This window comes from Mus caroli, unplaced genomic scaffold (assembly GCF_978045245.1).
Source record: "Mus caroli unplaced genomic scaffold, Mus_caroli_1 scaffold_7, whole genome shotgun sequence".
In the NCBI taxonomy this organism is placed as follows: domain Eukaryota; kingdom Metazoa; phylum Chordata; class Mammalia; order Rodentia; family Muridae; genus Mus; species Mus caroli.
The window spans coordinates 91,243,959-91,270,087 of record NW_028227262.1 but is presented as its reverse complement, the minus strand read 5'-3'; the positions used below and the strand labels follow the sequence as shown (position 1 = coordinate 91,270,087).

General features: G+C 40.1%; 1 protein-coding gene across 4 annotated transcripts; it reads right to left on the bottom strand.

The window, feature by feature from the left end:
• Positions 1-733: 733 nt before the first annotated feature.
• On the bottom strand, positions 734-25,835 carry Ppm1k (protein phosphatase, Mg2+/Mn2+ dependent 1K). 4 transcript variants are annotated; one of them, XM_021165521.3, is made up of 9 exons: positions 25,744-25,819; positions 25,506-25,621; positions 20,082-20,200; positions 18,717-19,234; positions 16,607-16,707; positions 9,617-9,782; positions 8,987-9,131; positions 7,982-8,116; positions 734-4,742 (listed from the first exon to the last, which is right to left on the bottom strand). In XM_021165521.3, the coding sequence occupies exons 4-9, from the start codon at positions 19,154-19,156 to the stop codon at positions 4,611-4,613; spliced, it is 1,119 nt and encodes a 372-aa protein (XP_021021180.1). In that variant the 5' UTR covers positions 19,157-19,234; positions 20,082-20,200; positions 25,506-25,621; positions 25,744-25,819; the 3' UTR covers positions 734-4,610. The 4 variants fall into 4 exon arrangements, with proteins under 4 accessions (XP_021021180.1, XP_021021181.1, XP_021021178.1 ...); XM_021165522.3 differs by lacking the exon at positions 20,082-20,200; XM_021165519.3 differs by lacking the exons at positions 20,082-20,200; positions 25,506-25,621 and having other exon boundaries at positions 25,660-25,835.
• Between the last annotated feature and the right edge of the window lie 294 nt (positions 25,836-26,129).

Here is a 26,129-nt window from a genome sequence, read left to right as displayed (position 1 = left end):
CTGGACAGTAATGCTTCTGGAAAGATCTTGCATTCACTATTTCTTGTTCTTCAACACAGATCATATGTAAATTATGCCTGATGAACTTTTCAAATGTTTGAAATAAAATCCACAAGTCATTCCTCTCAGAGTAATACCATAAAGAGACTCATCCCCTTACAGTGTGTGCGAGGGAAGCTCCACACTCCCCAAACAGTCTCCCCTCCATAATTAAATTACCTCTCATCTTTTCTTCTTCTCCAGCTTTAATAATTCCATTCCCTTCACCTTTTCACTTAGGGGGTATTTTGTAACCTATATTTCAAAGACTGACAAGATTCTCTTGTTCTCTAACATTCCCAAGGGGTCAGAACTGAAAATTCCCAATTCACAAATGGGTTCTTTTCCTAAAGTTTATTTTTTTGGGAGCTAGTGACACTGGATTTCAAAATAAAAAATAAAAGGAAAAAAGGCCTGGAGACTTGGCTTAGTTGAGGACCCTTGCCTAGCCTTTGTGAGGCCTTAGCTTAAATCCTCAGTACAAATATTGAAAGAGGTTTTTTTTTCTATAGCATCCTGACATTAATAGGCAAATAGAATTTGGCTACTGAAGAACCTGGCTCCGCTCTCACCCACCCCAGTCACTGTTTATAATGCTCAGATCACAGACACAATAAACAAAGAACAATCTAGATGCAAAAAAACAAACAAACAAAAAACAAAAACAAAACAAAACAAAAAAACAGAACTGGAATATAAGAAGAGTTTATTATGTGCACTTTATTAAGATGTTTTCAACACTGAGACAGGTGATTTTAGTTTGTTCACAGTTACTCTAGCACATTCATTTAAAACAATAGTCAAACTCACTACAAACATACTGTACCAAGTAGGGCTTTGGCAAATTATGAAAAAAATAGTCACAAGAGAAATGCAGCAGAAATTCAGTTAATTTAGGTTATACCACAGTGGTGACTTTTGCACTGGAACTCAACCATAGGTCAGTCGCTCTCAGTGGTGGGACACATCTGAGTTCCCACAGTCTAGAATTCTGTGACACCATGGGCCATTCCAACCATGAGACAATCAGTGCGAGCTGCCACAGAAACTACTGGTCTTATTCCAGCTGCCAAAAGCAGCAGGCAAGTCAACATTTGGTTTCTTCATCTTGTTAAACACAACTTGCTATTCCTGCTTAAGCCATTCTCATAATAAAAACTAAGAAATTGAAAGTAATGGCCCTGTGTTTACATGCACAGGAATATGGGGAACCCTCACAGTAATGGAAAACACAAACATGTGGCTAAGTTATTTAACTCCAAACTTGAACTCCCCAGGTCCTACCCTGAGACATTCTCATAACATGAAAACATGTTGTTACCATGAGATTAATTCCATATCCAGTCTTAGAAAATTAACTAATAGTCAAATTTTAAATAATGTCTGTATTTTAGATTATATGCTATTACCTCTTCAAAATAAAACTTATTAAATGTTATAATATGGGAAAGTTCATATAACATTCAGAAGCAAAACTGATCCCTCCCAAGGGATCCTTTGACCCCAGATGAGGACCAGAGCCTGAATTCGGAGCAGCTAAGAGACACAAAGAATCCTAACACATGAACAGCTGACAGGAAGCAAGACATATTTACTTCTGAATTGACAAAAGACTTAAGAATTTATGATTATAAACTATCACAAAGGATTATAATATACTATTTAAATTACATTTTAATACAAAAACTTAGAAAATAAAGACACATGTATTTTTCATATTAACATGTAGTTTTATCAGGTTTGATATTAACAAATGTGTGTTAAGAAAGTCTACAGGAAAGGATGCAGCCCAGTCCCCAGGGAGACCAGTACTGAATTTGGGCTTTAAATTTCTTTCAGGTAGAATCAGGCATGAAAGCAGATGTCTATAATCTTAGCACTCAGGAGGTTGAAACATGTCTGTCTAAACACACACCTACACACACCTAACCTCACCGCCACCATCAAAAGCTTTTGCCAGATGAAACAGGCTCAAATGCGCCCAAGGCCATCATCTACAGATTGCTCCTTGTCAGGTCTGGAACTCACCTTCATCTATGAATGACCCTCAAACCTCTGAATATCACAAAGTCATTCTCAATCCTAGTTTCAAAGTAGGGGGTGGGGGGTGGGGGGAGACCAGCAATGTGAAGAACACAAAACAGAAACGAAGCAACACACCATGCTGTCATTTTTAATGTTTGAGAATTTTGTTGTGCACATTAGTTTACAAGTTCTCCATACTCTTAAAAGTTGTTTTCAAGCCAGGATGTGGTGGCGCATGCCTTTAATTCCAGTACTTGGGAGACAGACGCAGGCAGATTTCTGAGTTCGAGGCCAGCCTGGTCTACAAAGTGAGTTCCAGGACAGCCAGGGCTATACAGAGAAAACCTGTTTTGAAAAACAAAACAAACAAACAAACAAACAAACAAACAAAAAGTTGTTTTCATAACTTTTCAACACCAGACTCAACAAGAAGGCCTCTAAGCTCTGCTAGTCTCCCCATTCTTCCTCGGACAGTGTATTTTGTCCCTTGACCCGGGCTCTTGCTATTCAGGATGACTGTGCCCCAGCCTCCCCAGATGTTGGAACTGCACATGTAAGCTAACATGCCTGGAAAAACGTTGTTTCTTTCAACTGACATCCATGAAAAGACCTTAAATTCTTTATTGAGAACTTATTCTTTATTTCTACTAAATATTTTAAACAAAAGTTAAAGGAAGAAAACATGTCAGACTTGAAGGTATATATATATTTCATTATTTTTCCTTTGTTTTCTGCCATAAAATTCCAAGTCACTTTTGACATTTCCTGTTCTTCTCATATCCCATAATTTTATATTCGAATTACCACACAACGATATGTCTGCCTCTGTTCTTTGGTTATCCACATACATCACACATAATAAAATGTCTCTTACAGCCATTTGTTGCTGATACTTTGTTTGGGGAGACAAGCTGTGGCTCAGGCTACCCTGGAACTTGCTCTGTAGCTCAGGCTAATTTCAAAGTTACCATCCTGATTCTCTTGTCTCCTCCTTAAGTCCTGAGATTATAGGTAGAGGCCACCAATACTGGCCCCATATTTATTTGTAATCCATAGTGGTTATCTACCAGTAACAACTGGATCTTTATTACAGAGAATTTGACACTCAATGTTATTGAGTGTCCTTAGAGATAAATATATCAATAATTTACAGCTAGCTGATAAATGTGCCACAAGATTGTTCCCTTTAATTTTATATTACTTCAAAATATACATATATACACTCACTGCACATATACTAAATTTAAATTACCCTGTGAAAATATAGATTAACTACAAGCACACATTCAAGGATTCACAGTTTGACAGAAATTTTATATGCAGGTAAAAAGGAGTGTGGTTTTACACCCCTAATTTACATAGCAAGCTGACATGTTTAAACATCCTTTGTAAAAGATTTTTTTTTCCGCATGAATCTTAGAAATGAAGAAATTGGAGACATAAACCCCAAGCTATGTCTATAGCAGTATAAGTCATTGTAATATTATCTTTACTAACAAAGGCCCCAACTCCCTTACTGTGTGCACAGAAAGTGGTATAAAAATGCTACATACAAACCACACAGCAACAAACTTACACAAAATTGGCACCGTCAGTGTTTCACTTTACAGATTTTGACCAAAGACTCGGTACATTCTTCTCTGGAGCTTACCGAACAGTTACCAATATATAGCATATTTAACTCCACAAAAATAGAAATGGATGGGGAAGTGCTAAAAATATTTAAAATACACAAGAGAGCTATTTATAAATATGTATACACTTTAGCCATGTATTTTGCAGGGTTAAATTTACTAATAAGTGATCCAGAGTACACTATTCAGTCATAGTGAACCTAGGTTTCATTATAACTCCTTGGTACATTTATTAAAATGTACCTTGTATCCCTTTATCTCTTATATCCCTTGTATCCCTCCCTTGGAATTCCCCCATCTCCTGGGTATATGTTCTCACTCTTCTTGGGAAAAAATATGCTTGTTCTGCTTTAAAAAAAAAAAAATTAAAAGGTACTCAGGAAGCTGACGTAGGAAGACCGTTTGAACCCAGGAGTTCAAGGTCAGCCAGTGAGGACCTGCTTTCTACAGAGAAAGGAAAAAAAACACTTGCAAATAACACATTGACCAGCTATCAAAATTCAGAAAAAAATACCTGTCCAACTGAATAAAGAACAAACTTACTAAAAAGAAACTAAATCTGCCTCTTAGTCTTAAAAACTTAGAAAGCCCCGGATTCAATCTCTAGCCTTACAAAGGAAACAGAATCATCACTCATCAAATGGACCAAAACTGCTGCTTCTCCCATTCAGCTCAGAGACGCACAACAGCTTCACAGCTGTGTTATGGTGCTTACTCTGAGCATGTGCAGTTGACCATAATGATGATGAGGATTTATGAAAATACTACTGGGTATGTGGCTGGTAAGCTTATACTGTTAGGATCTATCAGTCACAATGACACACGGGTACAGGTGGCCTTCTGTGTGTTACCAGTTTCTTGATAAGCCCACGGACACACTGCTGCATAGGAACACCAAGTCTGAGCTGTCGATCAGGCCCATCGCCCACTGGAGGCAAAGCTTCTGCTGAATGAGAAGGTAATTTCAGAGTTCTTGTATTTTCCCCAGGCACCAAAGGGCACCACTACTGCAGTGCTGTTGTCTTCAGTACCGTACTGTATTGCCTGCAGGTGTGGGGAAGAAGAGACAGGCGCTGGAGTCAAGGGACCTTGTGCAAACACACAGCATCCTTTCTCTGGAAGGCCAACTGGTTCTACACACACTTTATGATACAGATGTAACTACCTAACAAGGTTTGGAATGGTTTCACCCTGTAACCATGTGCCATATGGTTTATTAAGTGCACATGAATTACAGATGGTTCAACTACATCCTATGCTCCACTGTAGCAATCTTGGCAATAGAAATTACCTGTGCTCCCAGTGAGGACACACCCAAAGCCCTTAGCATGGTACCAATTATGGGCAAGCCTTAATAAATGCTGGTTCTTACCAATGAAACTGCTGGTAGGAGTATAGCCCAAGAAATGAAAGAGATTGGGTGAGGGATAAAAAGGAACAAAATATAACAACATCTTTGTATGAAAGTGCGGCTAGAAACCTATCACTGTATAAGCTACCTTAACATTTAAAACCTCAGAAATGGGTATGTACAAGGTTATAACAAAAATGTTTTTAATATTCCTTCTTCAATGGGAAAGTAGAAATAAACGAAATGGCCTGCAGCAGGATTATAAATCACTTTAAGGGACCAGTTCACATAGATGAGTACTGGTCGGCACTGTTTGGAAGTGCTGAGGGTTACAGTTAGCATCAAAGAAGCCAAAAGATTCTACATCCTCAGGCCAAGACTGCAAAGGAAAGCATGGGTAAGGATGTCAAGGCTTACAAACCAACTGTAAGAAAAAAAAAACTTGCTTAAAATGTGTCAAGTAACATTTATACTTAATATACAGTTGTTAAAATAGCCATTTAAAATGGTGATAAAATAATAGGCAGAGAGAAAAACCAAGAAATACAAATTATGAAAAAACCCATGTTAAAAGTTAGTTCGAGCCGGGCATGGTGGTGCACGCCTTTAATCCCAGCACTTGGGAGGCAGAGGCAGGCAGATTTCTGAGTTCAAGGCCAGCCTGGTCTAAAAAGTGAGTTCCAGGACAGCCAGGGCTACACAGAGAAACCCTGTCTTCAAAAACAAAAACAAAAACAAAATCAAAAAACCCAAAAAAACAAAAGTTAGTTCGATTAACATTAAAAATCCAAAGCTAAACAGTAAAAACCTTTATTTTTCTCAGGACTTTGGGCCTCCGTTACTAGTAGAGTGCTCATCCAGCATTCAAGAGACCATATGTTCAGCTTCCAGTTACTGCAACATAAATTTATTCTCACTTCTCAAATTAGCCAGAAACTTCTCCAACTCTGGAGAGAGAGAACCACACGCATAACAACCTCCCACACCTACACCCACGGCCCAGACTGCAAGCACTTCTAAGGGGTCATTTGAAGAGGCTGTTCATCATTTATTCTTTTCTCTTTTCTTTTCTTTTCTTTTTAACTGGGGGAGGAGAAAACATGAATTCTCACTGCTACACAGAATAATAGGAACCCTTGTGCTCGAGGCATCCTCCTGTCTCAGCTCCAGAGTAGCTGGGACTACAGCCATGTGTCACCCAGGCTGTTTCTCAAAATTCAAACTAAGAAGGACTGGTGAGATGGCTCAGTGGGTAAAGTTGCCTGCCATCAGGCTGTCCGTCAGGCTGTCCATCAGGCTGTACCTCAAGCTGGAATACCTGAGCTCAATGCCTTGGATCCACATGGTGGAAGGAGAAGACCAATTCCTACATGTTGCCCTCTAACCTCCATGACACACACGACAGTATCAGTGTGCACAAAGACACACACACACACACACACACACATGAACTCAATAACAAAGAGTTTAACCTAACAAGATAATATCTGAAAAAAGAGACACACACAAATAGATTCCAAAAAAATGTTTGTTTTTTCCTTCTATCTGAAAAGGTATCTCTCATCCCTTCTATAAAAGAATAAACACAAATTTCCTTATCGGGAGAACTGTTATGGGACAGAAGTAAGACAGAACATCATTATATGTCCTTTTTTATTGTCATAAATATTTTTACTATCATAAATATTATTAACTGGATAAACTATAGTACATTTATTTACAAGATCGGTAGATGAGTTTAAAAAATATATATATATATATATATTTATCCATGGACTTGGGCCTATTTCTTCAATTTCACAGGCAGCTTGTTAGTTACTATAAGGTAGCCCAGATGGCAAGTAAATAATTTATGCATTATAATAGTGCTTATCCATTAACATTAAGCATGCAACATTTTAAAAGTAAGGCTTGCCAGTCATCATGCATACCTGTAATCCCAGAAATTGAAAGGTGGAAGTAAAAGAATCAGGAATTCAAGGATATCCTTAGCTATGGTGTAAATATAAGGCCAGCTTGGGCTACATAAGAATGATTCCAAAAAAAAAAAAAAAAAGGAAAAAGAAATAGAAAAGAAACTACACCACACACACACACACACACACACACACACACGGAGAGAGAGAGAGAGACAGACAGACAGACAGGCAAACAGAGAGAAAGAGACAGACAGACAGGCACACACAAATAAATAAAAGTTAAGGAAAGGACTTATGTCTTAATCACAAATATTAGGACTTAAAAGTCTGGGCCAAATCGAATCTCTCAACTCAAAATGTAAATAGTAGAAATGTAACATAGGTGTTGAGTTAAAACATAGTGACTTAAAACCTCAATCTATCAGGACAGACTAGAAGTATCTTTTACATGTTCTTTACTGGTTATTATCCATTTTCAAGTTTTAGCTCTGACTGATAGGAAATGCCATCCATTTACTCTCCTGTACTTTACTGGTCCCTTTCATCACCCACATTAGTAGGCAGAAGTTGACTGTGATTCCATTGCTCACCCTGCTTGTTTACATGGAGCAGTACAGTTCCAGGCCAAATATTTGGATTCAGGATCCCTGGCTTGCCTAGGTTTGAGGCTCAGTTTTGTCCTGTGGCCTGATCCGTCTGGTTTTCCCCTTTCATAAAAAGCCTGATCTCAGAGGATCACAGTGATGTTGCTTTATGTTAATATATATGAGTAAAATGTTACTTTATTACTGTTATAATTATTGCTGTTACTCTCTTTCAAGTCATGTTCAAAGATAGAAGGTCCACTCCACATTTCCTTAACGTGTGAACTGTCAGCACTTGCTCAGGAGAACTATTATGCAATCATGAATCAAATTCACTGTGACACTCCAGCTAAAACACCCTTTGCCAGTGGTGCTTTCCCTAATCCTCTCCTCTCTGGGAATTTCCCACTAGAAGCTCTGCTACGTCACCTGCTCAGTCACTGAATGAGCTGCTTCTTTAGGATCATGGCACTGGTTGACAAAGTCACAGATCTCTTGACTATTCACCATGAAGTTAATCCCATCTGTGGTAAGGACCAGGAAACTGTCGTCAGCATGGTAGAGCTGCAACCAAAGCAAACAAATGTGACTACAAAAAAGATCATCCCCTCCAAATGACTCAATAATTTGGAAATTGTATCTATTCTGCAGGGAGTGCTTGTCTGGGTCAGAGTTCATTGGCAAACTGAAAATGTAGCTAAGCATCAACACTACTCAGGATAAACCAAACATTTACCTAGCAATATCAACAAAGAGCCAGCCAGCCAGACAAATGCTGGATCTAATGGCTGCCTTTATTATTTATTTGACAGGGGTTGGGGGTTGGGAGGCACTTGATATGCTTTAGGTCTTGATATTGTTTCAATTTATTTCCTTGTAAAATGAGGATAGCTTTTGTATCTCTTTTGAACAGAGGCTGCCACACAGTAAATCTTATATAAGTATTTGTTTCATAAAATAAATGTGAGATATCTTCCTTACGTGGAAATCCTTCTTTCAACTATAAGCATTCATGCCCTGTCATTTGTAAAGTTCCTATTATACTGTGCTGACTTAGGAGCTCTAGAGCAGGAAGCAGCAGGGCATGTATCATGCAGTAGCTAGTATAAAGTAACAGGCACTAGGTTGTACATATAAAAGTGGCTGGCTATTGAGCTCAGCAGGGAAGGAGCTTTGAGGATGACTTCCAAGCAGGAATAACGAATCTGAATGTCAGGCTTTGGGAAAGGAAGGGCAACAGGGACCTTCTACCAGAGGAAAAAGATTTCACCCTCATCAGGCCAGAAATAAGCATCTTATTTTAAGTTTCTTCATAAACTCATATCCCTTTAAGAACATCTTTCCTTCAGGTAATCTTCTTTAAACAGCCAGCAGTGTGAGACAAGTCCTTAGAAATTCTCGGTGCATGACTCAATGCTTCTGATCCCTTCTTACCTTAATCCTTGTTGTCTCAGGTTCTGCTATTACCCCACTGGCTTTAAGATCCAAATCTCCGATACTCCTTGTCATTGCAAGTCTGCCATTTACATGGGGCTGTCCCAAACTATTCCAAGCTACAAACCCACCGCATTTCTTGATCCTAGTTAAGAAAAAGTATTAATAGTAATAACAATAACAATATAATGTGCAAGAAACTATGGCACTGGTTTAAATACCAATTTTACAAATGGAAATTTAGAGCCTAGTGTTTCAAAACATACCCATAATCTAGGAACTTGGGAAGGCCAAGAAGGGTTTCGAGTATAAGGCTAGCCCATGTTAAATGCCAAAACTTAATTCCACAATAAGATATAAATGAAAAATTTAAGCCATGTATGTACACAACCTGATAATCCCAGCGTGTGAGAGGCCAAGGAAGCAGGGTACAGATGTAAAGCCAGTCTGGACTGCATGAGATCCAGACTCAACAAACCCCAAACAACCAAAACAAGAAAATCTGCACTGCGGTAGTGGCTGTGAACCTGCTTTCAAGAGGCCCAGGTGTTTTACACCAGAGAAGAAAATAGAACACTGTTTCTATGGCAACTATAGCTATCACCCCATAACAAGATGTGATGACAGTACCTTTCTTTCTCATCTTTTCTTTCTGGGGTATGATCAGTGGTCAGCTTCATGGGTTTTCCTTTTCTACACAAAAGAGCCCGGCTGTCTCCAACACTGGCTACCACCAGTTCAACACCATCTCTCAACAGGGCTACTGTTGCAGTAGTCCCAGAGGTCAGGAGGCTTGCTACAAATATTGTAAAACAGAGCATCTGTTAGCAATGGGAATATTCAGATATGGAGTTTTTATTACAAAATAAAACAGAAGCATGATAACTTAAGGCTGGGAGGAACCATTCTAATTCAACCAGAGCTATGCAAATGAAATGCAAACTATTTAAGAATGCCATGCAGAGAAGTGATTACTTAACTCTGTAACAAGGCTCCATGCAAACAAAATGGCTGGTAAACTAATTTGGTGTGCAAAGCATCAGTGTCTCCAAGTAGTCTGTGTGTAAAAAACAGAGCTGATAAAAACTAAGAATTATGATGCCTTACTATGCCTAATGGGCATCAAAATAAAACATGAAAATGTCGCTAGTCTGGCTGTTATGACAGCAAGACAGATCTGCTGAGCCCATTAGGTGAGAAGCCTTTGCTATAATCAGATTTGGGTTCTTCTCTTGTATTCCTTACTCCCATCCAGTCAAAGTATACCACTTAATAGGTGAAGAGAGAAATGCAAAGTACAGCCCATCTGTTCTTCAAGTACTACTGTGTACATTCTTCCCTCTAGAACCATATCAACTCTGACTCTGTCTCTCTCTCTCTCTCTCTGTCTCTCTGTCTTTGTCTCTGTCTCTGTCTCTGTCTCTCTCTCTCTCTCTCTCTCACACACACACACACACACACTCGTGCAAGCTTGCACCAATTAGAGAGTCACATACCCTTTTTCGATTTGTTTGCTCTACACCTGAAGAAAAGTTATAGCCACCCTTAGATGAATAGATCTGAGTGAGTAGTAGACAGTGAAATTCATTCCAGTTCCTTATAAACGTGGTATAGTTAACACTATTAGCCCCCAAACTATCCAATCAGAGAATTTGCAGCCAACAGCAGACAAGCAGAACCAGCTGCAACTTATGCGCCTTGCCTGGACTAGAACCTGTCAGCCATGTGCATTTTCTCTGCCATCAAGTAAAGCCCAGTGTTGCTAGCCTTGAGGTCGCTACTCTTTCTTCTTCTAACCAAGCAAATGCATTTGTGTGTCTTCTTTTAATTTAGTCTAACATCATCTGTTCTCTATCACTCACCACTTACTAAAAATATTTAAGGTGCATTGAGTCTTGCAGAAAGTGGGAATACTGTGAAACTATGAACCAAAGAACATTATACCAAAGTGTAAGAAATTGAGAAATAACTTACACAAAGCAGGAATTATCTCTAATAACATTGTTAATTCTTTAAAACATTGTCAATTTTTAAATCTGATTAATTTTTAAAATTTTGTATTAAAAAATTCCATATCCAATCACTTGACTGTGGCTCTATGTAATATTTGTAGAAAGTCTCCTGATTGTGCAAAGATGGCTTTCACTCTACTAGGTGATTTTAGAAAACATTAATTGATTTAATTGACAGTCAAGTCTTTCCAACAGTTTTTAAAAAGACAACTTTAAAGAAAATCTACCAATAATGCATCTTAGAAAGAGATGAATACATTTTTTTGGTAATTATATTAAAATGCCCGCTTTAATCAGAAAAACTAAAAAGGAAAAGCATGGATAAAGTATACTCAATCTTTTTGTAGTCATGTTAAGTTTGCTCTACTGAAACACAGCATCTACAGTTGGACTATGTTCCCATTTATCTCTTGATTTTGGAACCGTTAGGTCAAAGCAAGGTTATCAAAGCAACACTAAAATACGTTAGTGCATGACATAAATGTTTTAACTAAAACATTGAGATGCTTAATATTACAAGTGTTATAGCTTTCAACTTGAGATTAGTTAAAAGACTATACCACAATGAAATCTTAACAGGCCAACCAGCTATTTTATTTTCAAATTATTTTAAAAGGCAGGAAAGAGAACACAGGCAGCCATTAGATGCTACCAGTCCAGAGGATCCGCTAGTCTGCATGGTAGCTATCAGCGACAGTGGTCTTTAATTGAGGATGACAGAAGAACTAACTCTTTATAAATGCAATTTCAGTTTGGGTTGTAGTTCCATGTTCTCTCTCAACTGAGCTACACAGTTTCAAAATCTGAGGATATAAGGGGAAAGTGTTAAAACTAAGCACCGGCTCTGGCTTGCGATGCAGGGAAGACTATGAGTACACAGTGAGTCCGCACTTAGTTTCATTTAACTTAGAGGTAAAAACTCTCACTTCCTGCCTCCCTAACAACACTATAAAACTAAGATTTCTGTCTCTGAGCTTTGACACTCACTGGATAATTTCTTCTGCAAGTCATCTCAACTAATGGGACAAAGAGGATTCGGGACCCTTCCAGTAGTTCAGACTAGGAACTGCTGGACTCCTTCACCTGAGACAAAATTAAGCAGATCTCTTTTCCACTGAAGCCCGGCATAGAGCGTCCACAGGCTCCAGGTCTAGAGCAGCTGAGCAGGCACAGTTCTCTGCCACAAACAACGCGCACAGAGGCAAACAGGAATTTCACCCAGAAATTGTGCTCAGACACAACAAACCTGTAACACAGGGGGAAGCAGAGAAAGAGCTGCAAAATAAGGGGAAGGGTTTCTATTGGTGAAAATTTCACTAGCAAGTCACGGAATATTCCAGGAGCTTCCAGATCAATGAGTTCAAAACTCAGTAGCTTAAAGTTAATAGTTATTGATCATTCCAAGACAGAAAAAAATGTATGTACATATGCATCTGTACACAAAGAGACCAGTAGTGACACTGACAGGCATCTGCCTGCACATGTTTGTGTGTGTGTGTGCTCGCACACACACACACACACACACACACACACACACAGAGCTATTAAGCATGCACTTAATAGCTGATCTTGAACACAGGAATATCAGCATTCTTATTGAGACAGAAAAATGCATTATAAATTCAGTTTGTAGCAATATTAGAAACTATTTCCTAAGCAAAATAATATATATTTGATAAGTAGTACATAGAGAGTGTATGTGAACTACAGTATATATTAGCAGACTGGGGTTTCAATAGACACGGAGAAGCAATCAAAGTAGATCCTATGCCAGAAACAAGACATAAGACATTTATTCATAGCATATTTGTTCACAGTAAGACAGGAATTTAGCACGAAGTTTTTCCAGCTGGCTAACTTAAATTTGTTGTTTACACGAAGGCAGTGTAGATCTTGGGTGATAATGCATATTTATATGTTTATGTAGTCATAAATGACTGCTGCTCTTTCCCTCCCTTTCCCCAGTGTTGTAGGACAATAGAACAAAAGAAAAATAATCACAATTTGAATAGCAACAGAAAGAGAAAATCTAACATCACCCCCAGTAATTATGAAGCCATGTAAATAATAATCTACATCAACCAATATTGCTGAACTATTTATTAGAAATGGGTGCTCTTGACATGCACGATTCATGAACACCAAAAGGAAATTAACAACCTGAAGCAGTTAACAACACACTAAGAGCTGCTCACATCTGGTGACCTCCAGCAGAAGAGGGGCATTCAAAAATACTGTGCAGAGCTACAAGTATAGCTCTGTGGCCAAGCACTTGCCTAGCGTGCCCACAGCCCTGGGTTCAATCCCAGCACAGAAAGCAAATCTGCCTTTATAGCTCTCGTTAGCTTGGAGTTTAGTTCCCTACAAAAAGCCACATGTAACCAACACAGAATTTGAAGTTTGCGGTTGTGTCCCCTAATCGCTCCCACTCTGAGTCTGCGCAGTTCTCCTCCTGATCTGTCATCCTTAGGAGCGCTGCTGCTTTCCACGCAGAAGCACAGTACACTTTCAGTAGGTACAGTGTAAGTCGCACTGGGATCTGTGTTTTCTACCATCCACTCTGTTTTAAGTGGCTATTTGTAAAAAATAAAGTGATGGTATATTTTAACTAATTGGTTGGCTTCATCAAATGTGAAAAATACATGACACAAATTGAATTTAAAATTTTTGAAGGTGATGCCAAAAAGGTTGGAGATCTAGCTCAGTGGTAGAACACTCGTCTAGATTGTATGCATGAGGTCTGTTAAAGAAAATAATCCTGGTCTTATAGGAAGGGCTCAACAGAAGTGAAACTAAGGCAGATGTAAAGAAATGCGAAAAGATAGTAAGTAGAGAAGGTAACTGTGGTCCTATAGAATGTTTGCTAGCTAGTTGTGGCTCTGAACACCCCCGCCCCCACCACACAAACACTTGCACATATGCACACACACACATGCTAAAAGAATATTATATACTTTTAAAAAGCTGATACTGCTTCAATATTTTAGTTAAAAATTTAAATTTCTTAAATTTGGGTAACTTTGAAACCATAAGAGATAGAACTAATTTTCTTTTACTCAAATCCTGAAAGGCTAGAAAACAGTATTCTGTCTGCAGTGATTTTAATATGTTTGATAAATAGTTCCCTGATGCCAATAGGCAGATTTTGTCATCTGGAAGATCTGTACAAATACATCTTTAAAATAGTCCCAAAATGCTGATTTTTAAAAAGCATAAATTTCTACACAGTGCATAACAGAACTATCATAACGCCTTTTAAACACAGCATACTATACACTGCCCTATCTTGTTCTTTTACGCTTTGAAGCAAATGATCATTAAGAAACAGAATAAATTTTAAGACATCTTCATGAAGCTTATCCCAAAGGATGACAGAGGAACCAGATTAAGCAATCTAACTTAAATTTATTATTAGAAAGAAATGATATTTTAGTTCTTTAGCTATTTGATTATGTGAGTCATCTAGAGTCTTTTTAAGATATACATGTTAAATATTATGAGTTCAAACGTCCTGAATTATAATGATTAAAAAATAAATGTTTTAGGTGCATCATCTCTGAATGATTGGGGGGGAGGAATAAAAAATGGAGTTTAAAAAGTAAATTAATTTAAAAAATAAAATTTTTAAAAAAAGAAAAGAAAAGAAAAAGGAAAAATGTTTTAAAATTTGACACCAAGTCTGGTATTGATGGTTTTAATCACCAACATTGATTAGATCAATTTTATAAAACATGTTTGTACATATATAGGGTTAATAAATTTTAGTGTTGGCCATTTGCAAATGTTCTAGAACACTCATTCTACAATCCATGGGCAGTAAATGCAGCTGTTTGTAGAACAGTCGGGGCATAATACTGACACTAAAGCCCATAAATATTGTAGTGATGATGCAGCCAAATTCACTGTCAAGAACACATCATAACCACTGCTATTAACACATTGCTAGATGTAACCGTGTGCACTTTTCTCTGTGAGTTTGAGGCCAGCCGGGTTTACATAGCCATTGGTTTCAAACCAGCCTGGGCTGCTTACTGAACTTTGCCCCCCCACCCCCACCCCCCCACTCCCCAAAAGTAAAACTTGGAGAAAGTGTTTCACTTCTTCTTCCTGTGTCAGAACAAAAACTAAATTTCAAGCATAAATTCCACCCTCTGTTAATTCCTCTCTTAAAGAAGCAGAGGGGACCTTTAGGGAAATGGTATCGAAGGAAGAAAAAGACAAAATAGTTTCAAATAATCTACCAAGTGAAAACTAGACAAATGGAGAAAGAATGGGTCATAAGGTGTCCCAGGGGAGTGTAATGGCAACTCAGATCTCGGTGAGCAGGAAGCGGGCGGGCGCGTGTCTCAAGGCCCTGGGTTGAAGAGTTGTGGGAGTGGATGTGTGATGTTTAAATGGTGATGCTAGGGTCACCTTTTGCCCTCTTGTTTTTAGATATGCAAATGAATGAGGCCCTAATCTGAATGAATTACTGTTTCTCTTTGAGTTGAAACAACCTGTGTGTGAAATGGAGAAAATTTCCGTCCATCTGACTGAAATGGCGTTTCTGTGGTGCACTTTTCCCATTAAAGGAAAAGGCAGAGCTAAGATCATCGTTCCCACACAACCCCATTTCCACTCAGTTAGGAGGCATACATTGGATGGTGGCTGCCGAAGCTTTCTAAGTTAACATTAGTAGAAATGCACTCTTGGTCAGCTAACTAAAAAAAATACTGGATATAATTTCCTGAAATTACTTTGATAACTTAGTCAAAACTAGAACACTCATTTTCAAACCTTATACACAGGTTTAAAACTGTTTTTTTTAATCCTCCTGCCATGTTCTTCCTTATACTTAAGGAAAACAAAGATCTCCCTAGTTACCACAGGAAAGCTGCAAGACTGAAAAGCAGAGACAAATAAATATCTCCCTCCTGAATATATAAATGGATGCCAATTAGCCATTTTCTATTATACTTAAGCCCTATTGCTAATATCTGCCAAATTACTTATTTTGTGTGTGCATGCATGTGTCTGCATTAAGTATATGCGGACATGCCACAGCACACATGTGAAGGTTAGAAGCCAGCATATGGAAATCGTTTCTCTTCTTTCACCATGTGAATCCTGGGAATAGAACTCAGGTTACTGGTGAGGCTTGGTGGCAGCACCTTTACTCACGGAGCCATCTCATTGATCCCCTATTTCTTCTTATAGTAATGCTGAGTGATTATCAACCTACCAGATGTGATTGTCCTGTACTATTTGCATTGGTGGTAAGGTGGTAGGGGATGGAATTTTCTTAGTATGGACATCTTGTCCATAAAATTACAAATCACAACGAAACATTTAAAAATCTTTTTAAAATTAAAATTCAGTAATAGAACCATTTTGGAGCGTCCCTTTCTAGAAGGTTTTCATTTAACATGAAAGTGAGATTTTTTATTATTATTATTATTATTTTGTTCAGATTCTAAACAGCATTTACAATGATTCTTTGTATAAAGTTATCTCTACAAAAACTCCCCACAAATAAACATGCATTCAAACTCCCGCCACTAAAAGCCTACACTGTTTTCTCTCAACTTGCCAATCGTCAAAGCTCTGAGGAATGCCAAGGCTCACTTACCATCTGCAGACAGGTGGGCATAACTTGCGAAGGCTTTATCTATTTCTAGAAAGGCCAAGGTCAGCAGAGTTTCCAAGTCTTTCTCCCGAGGAAGCAAATCCCTTTGTGGAGAGGAGAGAAAGCTGCGATCATTTTGCAGTAGGTTTCTCTTTCCAACAGTCAACCTTGCAGCAGTCGTGCCACACAACAGATCTCACTGCTTTCTTCTCGGGTGCTTTTGGTGAAGATCCAAGGATTAAGGGACATTTATTGATCTTCGAAGGTACTAAGTAGGATGAACTGTAACACTCTTGGCCTGAGGATCAGGCCACCATGCTCTGGGTACTTGGTGCCTGAGATGCAGCTCAGGGCTTCTGCACACTAGGTCTAATTGAGTAGTATCAAACCTGAGGCTTTAAAGGCATGGAAATATAAGTCTGGGGAAGTGGTATGGTGTCTGCCCATAATACTAAGACTTTGGAGGTGAAGGCAGGAGGATCAGAAGTTCAAGGTCAGCCTTGTTTGTTACAATCAGGTCTAGGCCAGCCTGGGATTATGTGACTGTATCTCAAAACACCAAACATGGCTATCTGAAGACACAATGAAGTTGGTAAGAGCTTTGCCTCACATGCAAAATAAAAAAACAACCAAGTCTAAGTCCCTCCTCTTTTTGTAAAGTTTTGATTACACTTTTATTTATTGTGTATGCTCTCATGCTGTATAGCAGCTGTGTGGAGCCTTAGAGGACTTTTGGCAGTTAGTTCTCTTTTTCTGTTATGTGAATTAAGCCAAGCTCAGATTCAGGCTTGGCAGTAGGCACCTTATCCTCCGAGCCATCTCACAAGCCTGAGGTCCCTGCTCTTAAGGAATTCCCAGTACTGCAAACCTGATAGGTTATGAGGTCCTTTATATGGACTTAAATCACTGAGTCTGTCCATCGAATGAGGTAAATCATGTAAAAAAGAAAATCAACTGACAAACTAACTATACAAAGGAAGGTTTTAAAAAAAAAAATTAGTCCATGGCCCTACTGCCACGTTGTCTCCTTTCTCTAATTCTAGCAACAGTGTGATTCTCAAAAATACAGTAAGTATGGTGGTCTGAGTGAGAGTAGCTCTCACAGGCTCATATATTTGAATGCTTGGACCCAAGTTGGTAGAACTGTTTAGAGAGGATTAGGTGTGACCTTTATGGAGGAGGTGTGTGACTACGTGGGCTTAAGGTTTCCAAAACCCACACCATTCTCAGCAGGTTCTCTCTCTCTCTCTCTCTCTCTCTCTCTCTCTCTCTCTCTCTCTCTCTCTCTCTCTCTCTCTCCCTCCCTCCCTCCCTCCCTCCCTCCCTCCCCCGTCCTCTCCCTTCCCTTCCCTCTCCCCCTCTCCCTCTCTGCTTGCTGTTTGTGGTAAGGATATAATGACATAATGTATTGCTCCAACACCATGCTCTCCTGCCTGTTACTATGTTCCCCACTATGGTCACAGACTCACCTTTGGAACTGTAAGCAAGCCTCCCATAAACTTTCTTTTATAAGTTGCCTTGGTCACCATGTTCCTTCACCAAAATGTAACTAAGGCAAGAAATAAACCTACTTGTGCTGCTTAAACTCTTCTTCAGAACCAGAGGGATAGCTCTATGGGTAAAGTGTTTGCTGTATTCAGACCCCTAGCTCCCATATAAAGACAAAAACAACATTGTCTTTACATAGAACCCCAGGAGTGGGCTCATGGTCTAGCCAAAACACCAAGCTCCAGGTAGAGTAAGAGACTCTATTTCAAAAGGCAAGGTGGAGAATGGTAAGAGAATGGTATAGGAAGACACCAATTTGACCCCTGGTCTATACACACATACACACACACATACACACACACACATTAAAGTAAATTTTCCCACAAATTATCTTTGTACTTTATAATTTACTTGAAGTGCATATAAATCTAGGACTGTAGATTCTGAAACTCATTTCTGAAATGGAGATAGTCATCAGTTCTAAATACTATGTTGACTACCATTCACTGATGAAGTGGCATGTGGTCACTCAAGTAATTTGGTCCACACTGGATGTTTTAGCCAAAGGGAGAAAAATTCAACAGAAAAGCTAGAGGAACTTCAAAGTCAAGGGGAGTATACATACATAACACATTTCTCCATGTGTGTGTGACAGAAGTCAGCAGCTGCAGGGCCCCCATGTCCATCATAGACTGCGAAGTATAGCACCTCTTCTGTCAGCTGTGCAAATCCAAATCGATCTTCGTTTTCTTTCCGTTTGCCAATGAGAGAGGCACAGCCCACATTCTCCAGGCTAATTTTGGGAATTGGTTTGCCATACTTGATGCTAGGTGGCAGCAGAATTGGCTCATCAATGCGGTTATCCCAGATCCCAAAATTGTCCCAAGTGGCTGGCTGCCCACTTCCATCTGGATCAAACCGAGAACACCTGGCCTCTGAAGTGGAGAAGTAGCAGGCAGGAGTCGCCTGCCTGTGGTCCTGCAGAAGAATGGAGCTTAACAACACTCTCTTCTTCAGCTGATTCCCACCACTTCTCACCAAAGTAATGAAGGCCGCTGATAACATAATGCAACGCCAAAGGCCCCAGCCACAGGAAAAGACAAATAGAGCAATAATAGTATTCCGTGGAGAAAAACGATGTACCTAGAAGTGGGGGAAAGACAGAGTCACATTCAGTAATTCAGAATACTGCCAATAAATACATCACCAGCCACCAGAGACAAAAGCCATAGAAGTCTGAGAGTGCATGTGTGCGTGTGTGTGTGTGTGTGTGCTTGCGCACGTGTGTGTGTTAGGTACCCTACATCCTATGCTTAAAAACACTGAATCAAAACTTTACCTACCCCCTTGCAGTGTTTGAATTCTATAAATATTTGACAATACACACATACAAATAACACATTCTTCTCCGATTTAACCTGCTATGGCTTTGGGACTTGGTTAAAATGAACATTTTGATTCAGCTAGTATGAAGTAAGGTCACAGTGTACACTACACCCCTAATCAGCTGTGATCACACAAGTGCTGGTGATTAGGCCACACTTTGTAAGTAAATATCCTTTCTTCACTCTTCACACACTCGGTTGTTCTGAAGAAAAGATAATGTAAATGTTAACAGTAACGACCTCTCCTAAGGATGGGAATAGGAAAAAAGCTGGCTAATAGAATATTTGTAATAATTCTGTATCTAAGAGCAGCTAAGCTTTAATGAATACACAATTTTGAATCAGTTTCCTTTTTGCCTTAAATATTTTTATTTATTAAGAATTGCATACAGTGTACTTTTGTCAGATTCACCCTAACTTTTCCTACCAACTTCCCCAAGAGACATCCCTACTTCCTAACCTCTCCTTTTAAAAGAAAAGTAACTCATTAACTCCAGTTCGAGCTGCCCAAGTACTCCTGGGTGTGGGGTCATTGACCGGGGCATAGGTGACCTACCAGGAGCCACACACTTAAACTGACTCTCCCTCCCCTAGAGGCCACTTACTGTCCATGACTCCCCAGTTAGGGGTGGGAACTCATGCACCCTTCCCACTCTCCATTAGAATGCTGATTGGCTTTGGTGCGGGCATCCACGGCTGCTCTGTGCTTCTCAGTTCAGCAGGCCTGTCAAATACAGAAGTCCCTATTTCACTCTGGTCCCTCATCCTCACCAGTGACTTCTGCCTCATACAGTCTTTCCACGTCCTCCTCAGACTTGGTCCCTGTGCCTTGGAGAGGGAGTGTGATATAAACGTCAGATCTGACTTTTACGATCTGTTAGCTACTAAACTTTGTTTTTTATGTTAGCACAGCCAATATCAGTTGGTTCCATGTTAACATCGCCTAGCAAAATAAGCCAGTTCCAATGGTGCTTTGTGGTAGGTGCTCATGAAGACGTAAATGAGGAGCTGGGCACTGCTGATGGCAAGCAGGCTAGGTTGTAAGCAAGGGACCCATGCATTTACAATGATAGTCTAACCCTCCTTTCCTCTAAAGCCAGCAGCTCTTCAACATCCAAGACAGGCATGACTCTTCCTCCTTTCCTTCTTCTAAAGAGGGTCTCACTTTCTGTCCGTGGCTGGTCTGGAATTCCCTCTGTAGACTAGGCGGGATTGAGCTCATAGAGACCCACGTTCCTCTGCCTCCTGAGTGCTGTAAAGTCCATGTTGTATGTAACACTTAGATTAAGACTGTATTTCTTGAAACCATTATTTAGTCTGCATTTCTACCTAAAACCAATCCTAAACCTTTCTTGGCATTAAGAGAAATTATCAGGGAGTTCTAATATCCCTGTAGTTAGGGCTGTATTTCTGACACTTTACCATACACACCAAGTGCTGAGCAGAGACTCTTCTCCACCGCAGTCTGTTCTGTTACTTTACAAATGAAAAGTTAACTCCTGAGGCTAAGATTTGACAATGCTGAAAGAAGAAATATAGGTATTATATTACTCTCAACTATAGAAGTCAGAATTGTGCCTGTAGACCTAGCTACTGAGGACAATGAAGAAAGAAGAATCATTTCATCCAGTTCAGATTAGTCTAGAAAACACTGTTTAAAAAACAAACAAATAATCAAAATTATTTCATAATAAAAATGAATTTAAAAAAACCCTATCTCTTCGGGGCTGGAGATATGACTGTATCAATCAACCTCTCCAAAATGCAGAGAGAGAGAGAGAGAGAGAGACAGAGACAGAGACAGAGAAATAGACAGAGAGACAGAGAAATAGACAGAGAGACAGAGAAGCAGAGAGAAAGAGAGCAGCAACTGGAGTCCATATATGCAGGAATGCATTACAAATTTCGAACAATAACTTTCAGGTGAAATTTTGGAAATTTAGCTTAGCTAGGGGTGGGAAGGGCCCTTATCCTGTTTAGCAGGGTAAAACAGTTAAACAAAGAATACAGTAGCAAGGAATTCCCTTAGAAATTTTGATGAGAATGGAGGTAGGTAAGGAGAGTGATAACTAACACTAAGGATGTTTGAAAAAGTTATAAAGACTTCCTACTACATATATATATACAAATATAATGTCCTCTGTGTGGCTCAGGGAGAGGAAGAGGGAGAGGAGGGAGAGAGAGAAGGACAGAAACCCTTCGCAGAAGATAATACTCCCTCCAGAAGCTATAGGAAGCCAAATGAAAAGCCCAATGCTAGAATGTCTTTTCTAGTTATTGGTCAGGGGTGTCCCAGAAATGACTTAAACAATACAGGCTAACATCATCAGCTTGACCTTCCTTTATATTATCCACACTGTTACTTTTGAAAGTCAGCAGCAGGGCAGTTATCAAGAAACAACTGCTAGAGAGCATTTTGTTGGCAGAGGTTCAGTGTGAGGAGCTATACAGCTGGCTCCTCAGTGCTGCAGAACTAGGTCAGTACCACCTACGCAAGGAGATTTATGTGGTTCCCTCTCCTTTGCAGCCACACCACAACTATACCACACTGATCCCTTTCAGAGCCCCAAGGAAACTATTCAAAGGCAACTTGTGTTCCCAAGCTACATGAGGACTTTCAATTAAACCTGCTCACAACCCAGGGTTGTAGTTAGTGGTTGAAAACCCTCAATTCAAAAATCTAACCAGTCCCCACCAAACAAAGACCAAAACAGCAAGAGAGAGAGAGAGAGAGAGAGAGAGAGACAGACAGACACAGAGACAGACACAGACACAGACACAGAGACAGAGACAGAGACAGAGAAGCATTGTCACTCCAAACCAAACAAAGCTCTGTACACTGAGAAAGACTTCTCCTGCTTCAAGTTGGGGAAAAACAAAACACAACATCATCAGCCTGAGAGGTCTTGGAATGCCAGCAAAAATAGCCATGAAGTGAACAGCAGATGAAAGGGGAGGAGTGGAAGTGTGAAAGACCACACTTAAAAGAGAGTGGAGGACAACCTGACAGGGCCTAAGCAGTCTCTATGTTTATCAGCTCAGTAAACCTGAGCCAGGATAAGCTTATCAGCTTCTCCACTAAGAAGCAGCTACTTAACAAGGTGTTTATAATCAGAAATGCCACTCTGTGGATTAGAAATCTAAGCTAACTGATATTAGTAAACCATTTAAACAATTGTATGTAAGCTTTCAAAGTGAAGCATCCGTCATTCCTGATACTACACAAAATATCCCAGGAAACTAATGGAACATGTACAAAGCATATACACAAACAATACATAAAATTAAACTATGCCAAGGAAGAAAATAAAGAAAAATAATTTGCTTGGAATCCTAGATATAAAACATAACCAATCTAAAATATATTGGTAATTGTATATAAAAGGAAAAATGGTAATCTTGCCCGAACTATTTCTAATTCTTTCTTATTTCTCAACCAAAACAAAATGTATCACAACTTAACCACATCAGTCTTTTTTTAAAGTTATTTATTATTATAAATAAGTACATTGTTGCTGTCTTCAGACACAGCAGAAGAGGGCATCAGTTCTCATTATAGGTGGTTGTGGGCCACTATGTGGTTGCTGAGATTTGAATTCAGGACCTTCAGAAGAGCAGTCAGTGCTCTTACCCGCTGAGCCATCTCGCCAACCCCACATCAGTCTTTAAAAATATGTTTGTGTATGTCCAAAATTAAAAAACGCATTCTAGGGGCTGGAAAGATGGCTCAGCGATTAAGAGCACTGACAGCAGTCCTGAGTTCAAATCCTAGCAACCACAAGGTGGCTCACAACCATCTGTGATGCACTTTTCTGGTGAGTCTGAAGAGAGGGACCTTGTACTCACATACATAAAATAAATAAATCTTTTTAAAATATGCATTCTAGCTTATGTTCTCTATTACAAATTTCTGAAAATATGCCTTTTCCACCATTTCCACCTGATTTGTGTGACTGTCTTTGTCTCCATCTTCCTCCTCAACCTGATACTTTAAAACTGACAAGTTAAGAAGTGAAGAAATAAATAGAATTGCAATGTTAGAACAATGTTATTGCCATATAAGTAATTCCATTTAGCAGAAATTTCAGCCCCAAAAGTTTAAGAAGCTGTGAGATCGTCTCCAAGACAGTACTGTGAAACCCACTTTTCAGAACAACAAATTCAGGCCAAAGACATCCAGAAAGGAGCTTTGATTCCCAACACTTAGGATATGGAGGCAGGAGGATCAGGAGTTAATGGCCAGTCTGGACTACTTAACACCCAGTCTCAACTCATCTGCCTTGTGAAGTTTGCCAGTCACCATTTGATTTCATAACACAAGGAGCCACACACACAGATGCAAGACTACTGCACCATCTTTCCTTTTCATATTTCTCAGATGTTTTACTTGCTCAGCAGTTTAACCCCTGAGCTTTTTCAATTTCATTTTTGGAAAAAGGAGTCCTATCTCGATAGCAGGTTTTGGCACTGGAATTTGAATGGCAAAAACTGTTCAAAGGGGAAGTTTACTATTATCAGTTTACACAAGAACTCGGCAGGATTAACTGACTGAGAGTTCTGGCAATCAGCAGAGGGCTTAGAGTTTCCTCCCTCCAGGAAGCTGCTGAGGTAACTAGATAGTGGCACTTTGGTATTTTTCCATAATGGAAACAAAAGATAATTTTTGATATATATGTATGTATGTATGCATACATACATGTATGTGAGCCCGGGGGAAGTGCAGGCCAGTGCAAGCAGGCAGAGGCCAAGTGGCAGGCTTTGCAGCAGGCACGCACCTTTAGTGGTCAAGCAATATCATCGGCCTGATTTTTAACACTCTTAACTCCAAATTTCTTTACCACTATCACCAACAAAACTCCAGTGCACCCCAATAAACAACTAAAATCATCTGAAAACCTCAGAAATATATTTTAGGAAATCGGCACTCTTGATGCCTTTATCTCCTTTTAGAAGGAAAGGAAATATTAGTTTACTGGAGAAAAGAAAACAACAAAACGGTCAATAACTCCCTTCGGTTGTATGTGAGAGTCTGTTTTCATAGGCGAAGTGAGAATACAGTATTGAAAAGTAAGTGTTACTCAACTCTGTGAAGGGGGTGGGTTGATGTAGACAAGGAAAAAGAGACTCGGATTGCAAGAAAAACAATTATAAACAAGAGCCCATTATCCAAAGCTTCCTATTTTATGACATTTGTCATACAGTGGTGAGCTGGTTTCCAATTTCCACAAGTTCCAACACACACAAGAAGGGCAACACAGCCCCTTCCTCAAAGCCCTGCAGATCTCGATCTCAAGAGGTCCCCAGGTTTCCTCACCAGGGTACAGGTCCAGCAGAGGCTACATCTGCTCTACCTCTACCGGGTTGACACGCACATTGGGGGTTGGGGGCTTCGCAGTTTCTATTCCTGCAGCTCCTACAACGAAAACCGGTGGAGCTTTTGAGAATCGAAATTTCCTAGCTATTTCTACCCAGAGCCTCAATCTTTGTCTCCTCCGGGTAAATTCTTTCATCTACAGAAAGCGTCTGCGAAAACCTGCACCACGAGCCACATGCCCCTAAGATACAGTGCTCTCCTAGCAAAGCAAAACACAAGCTCTCTGATCCAAACGACCAGGGCTCCGCAATCCTTCTCTACACTAGTCCCTTTGCAAGCCTGGGCTAGATAGAGTCGTGGGCTGGTTTGCTGGCCTTGAAGGAAGCTGGACGCGGCAGGACAACAGTCTCCTGAGCTCATGAGATCTGGCATCCCAAGTTCTCAGGCGGCTATGCCTGCTCTCGCGGGCTGGAGCGCACCAAAGGGTCTCGCTGCAGTGAATCAGGGTTCTGTTATCTTCGCTAGCTTTCTCATTCTCTCCCTGGGACCCCGCCCATCTTACTATCCCTGCTTCCCTGGGGCTCACTATCAGCCCGAGGTCAAGTTCAAGGCCGACCACGGCTGCGTTGGGGGAGCCGGATGCTCGGGCGCAGCCACCGTGGGCCTAGGCGAGAGCAGCTGCTTTCCACTTCCAGAAAAAGGGAGCACATCGAACCCTGAGAGATGCGCGTGGGACTCGGTTTCAGACAGAGTAAGCTGCAGGAACTCATTTCATATTTCTCTTTCGCCTTCCCGGAGACCTCCGGAGACCGCCAATGTCTTGTCAGCAACCTAGGAGAATAAGCGAATTGAACTCCTTAGGCTCTTACCTTGTGATGGCTAGGTGTCTGTAAATTTCTTAATTGACTAATGGAAGGAAGGGAAGGATTTCTTGGATGATAAACTAGACTGACTTCTCTGTTGATTCTGATCTCCAGAACAAGCAATTAGGGAAGCCACAGTCTCTTCCACTCCTGGAAATTCTCGGGAAAAAAAAAAAAAAAAAATCAACCGAAGCTGGCCAAATGGAGACCCGGAGGGGAGTGTATTTCCGATGATTGACAGCAACACTAGCCAGTTGGTGCTCTGAAAGACTCCTTGCCCGCCCTCAATCTGAGCCAATTACAGATCTAGATAGGAACGAGCCTCCTGCACAATTTGACCTCTCAGATTGCCAATTAAGCGCCGTAGAGCGACGTCAAAGTGGGCCAGTAACTGTTCGACGTTGGCGCCCCGCCCTCCTGATGTGCCTGGCAGCCTCGAATCAGGCACCAGGGACCTTGCTTTTCGCCAGCCACGG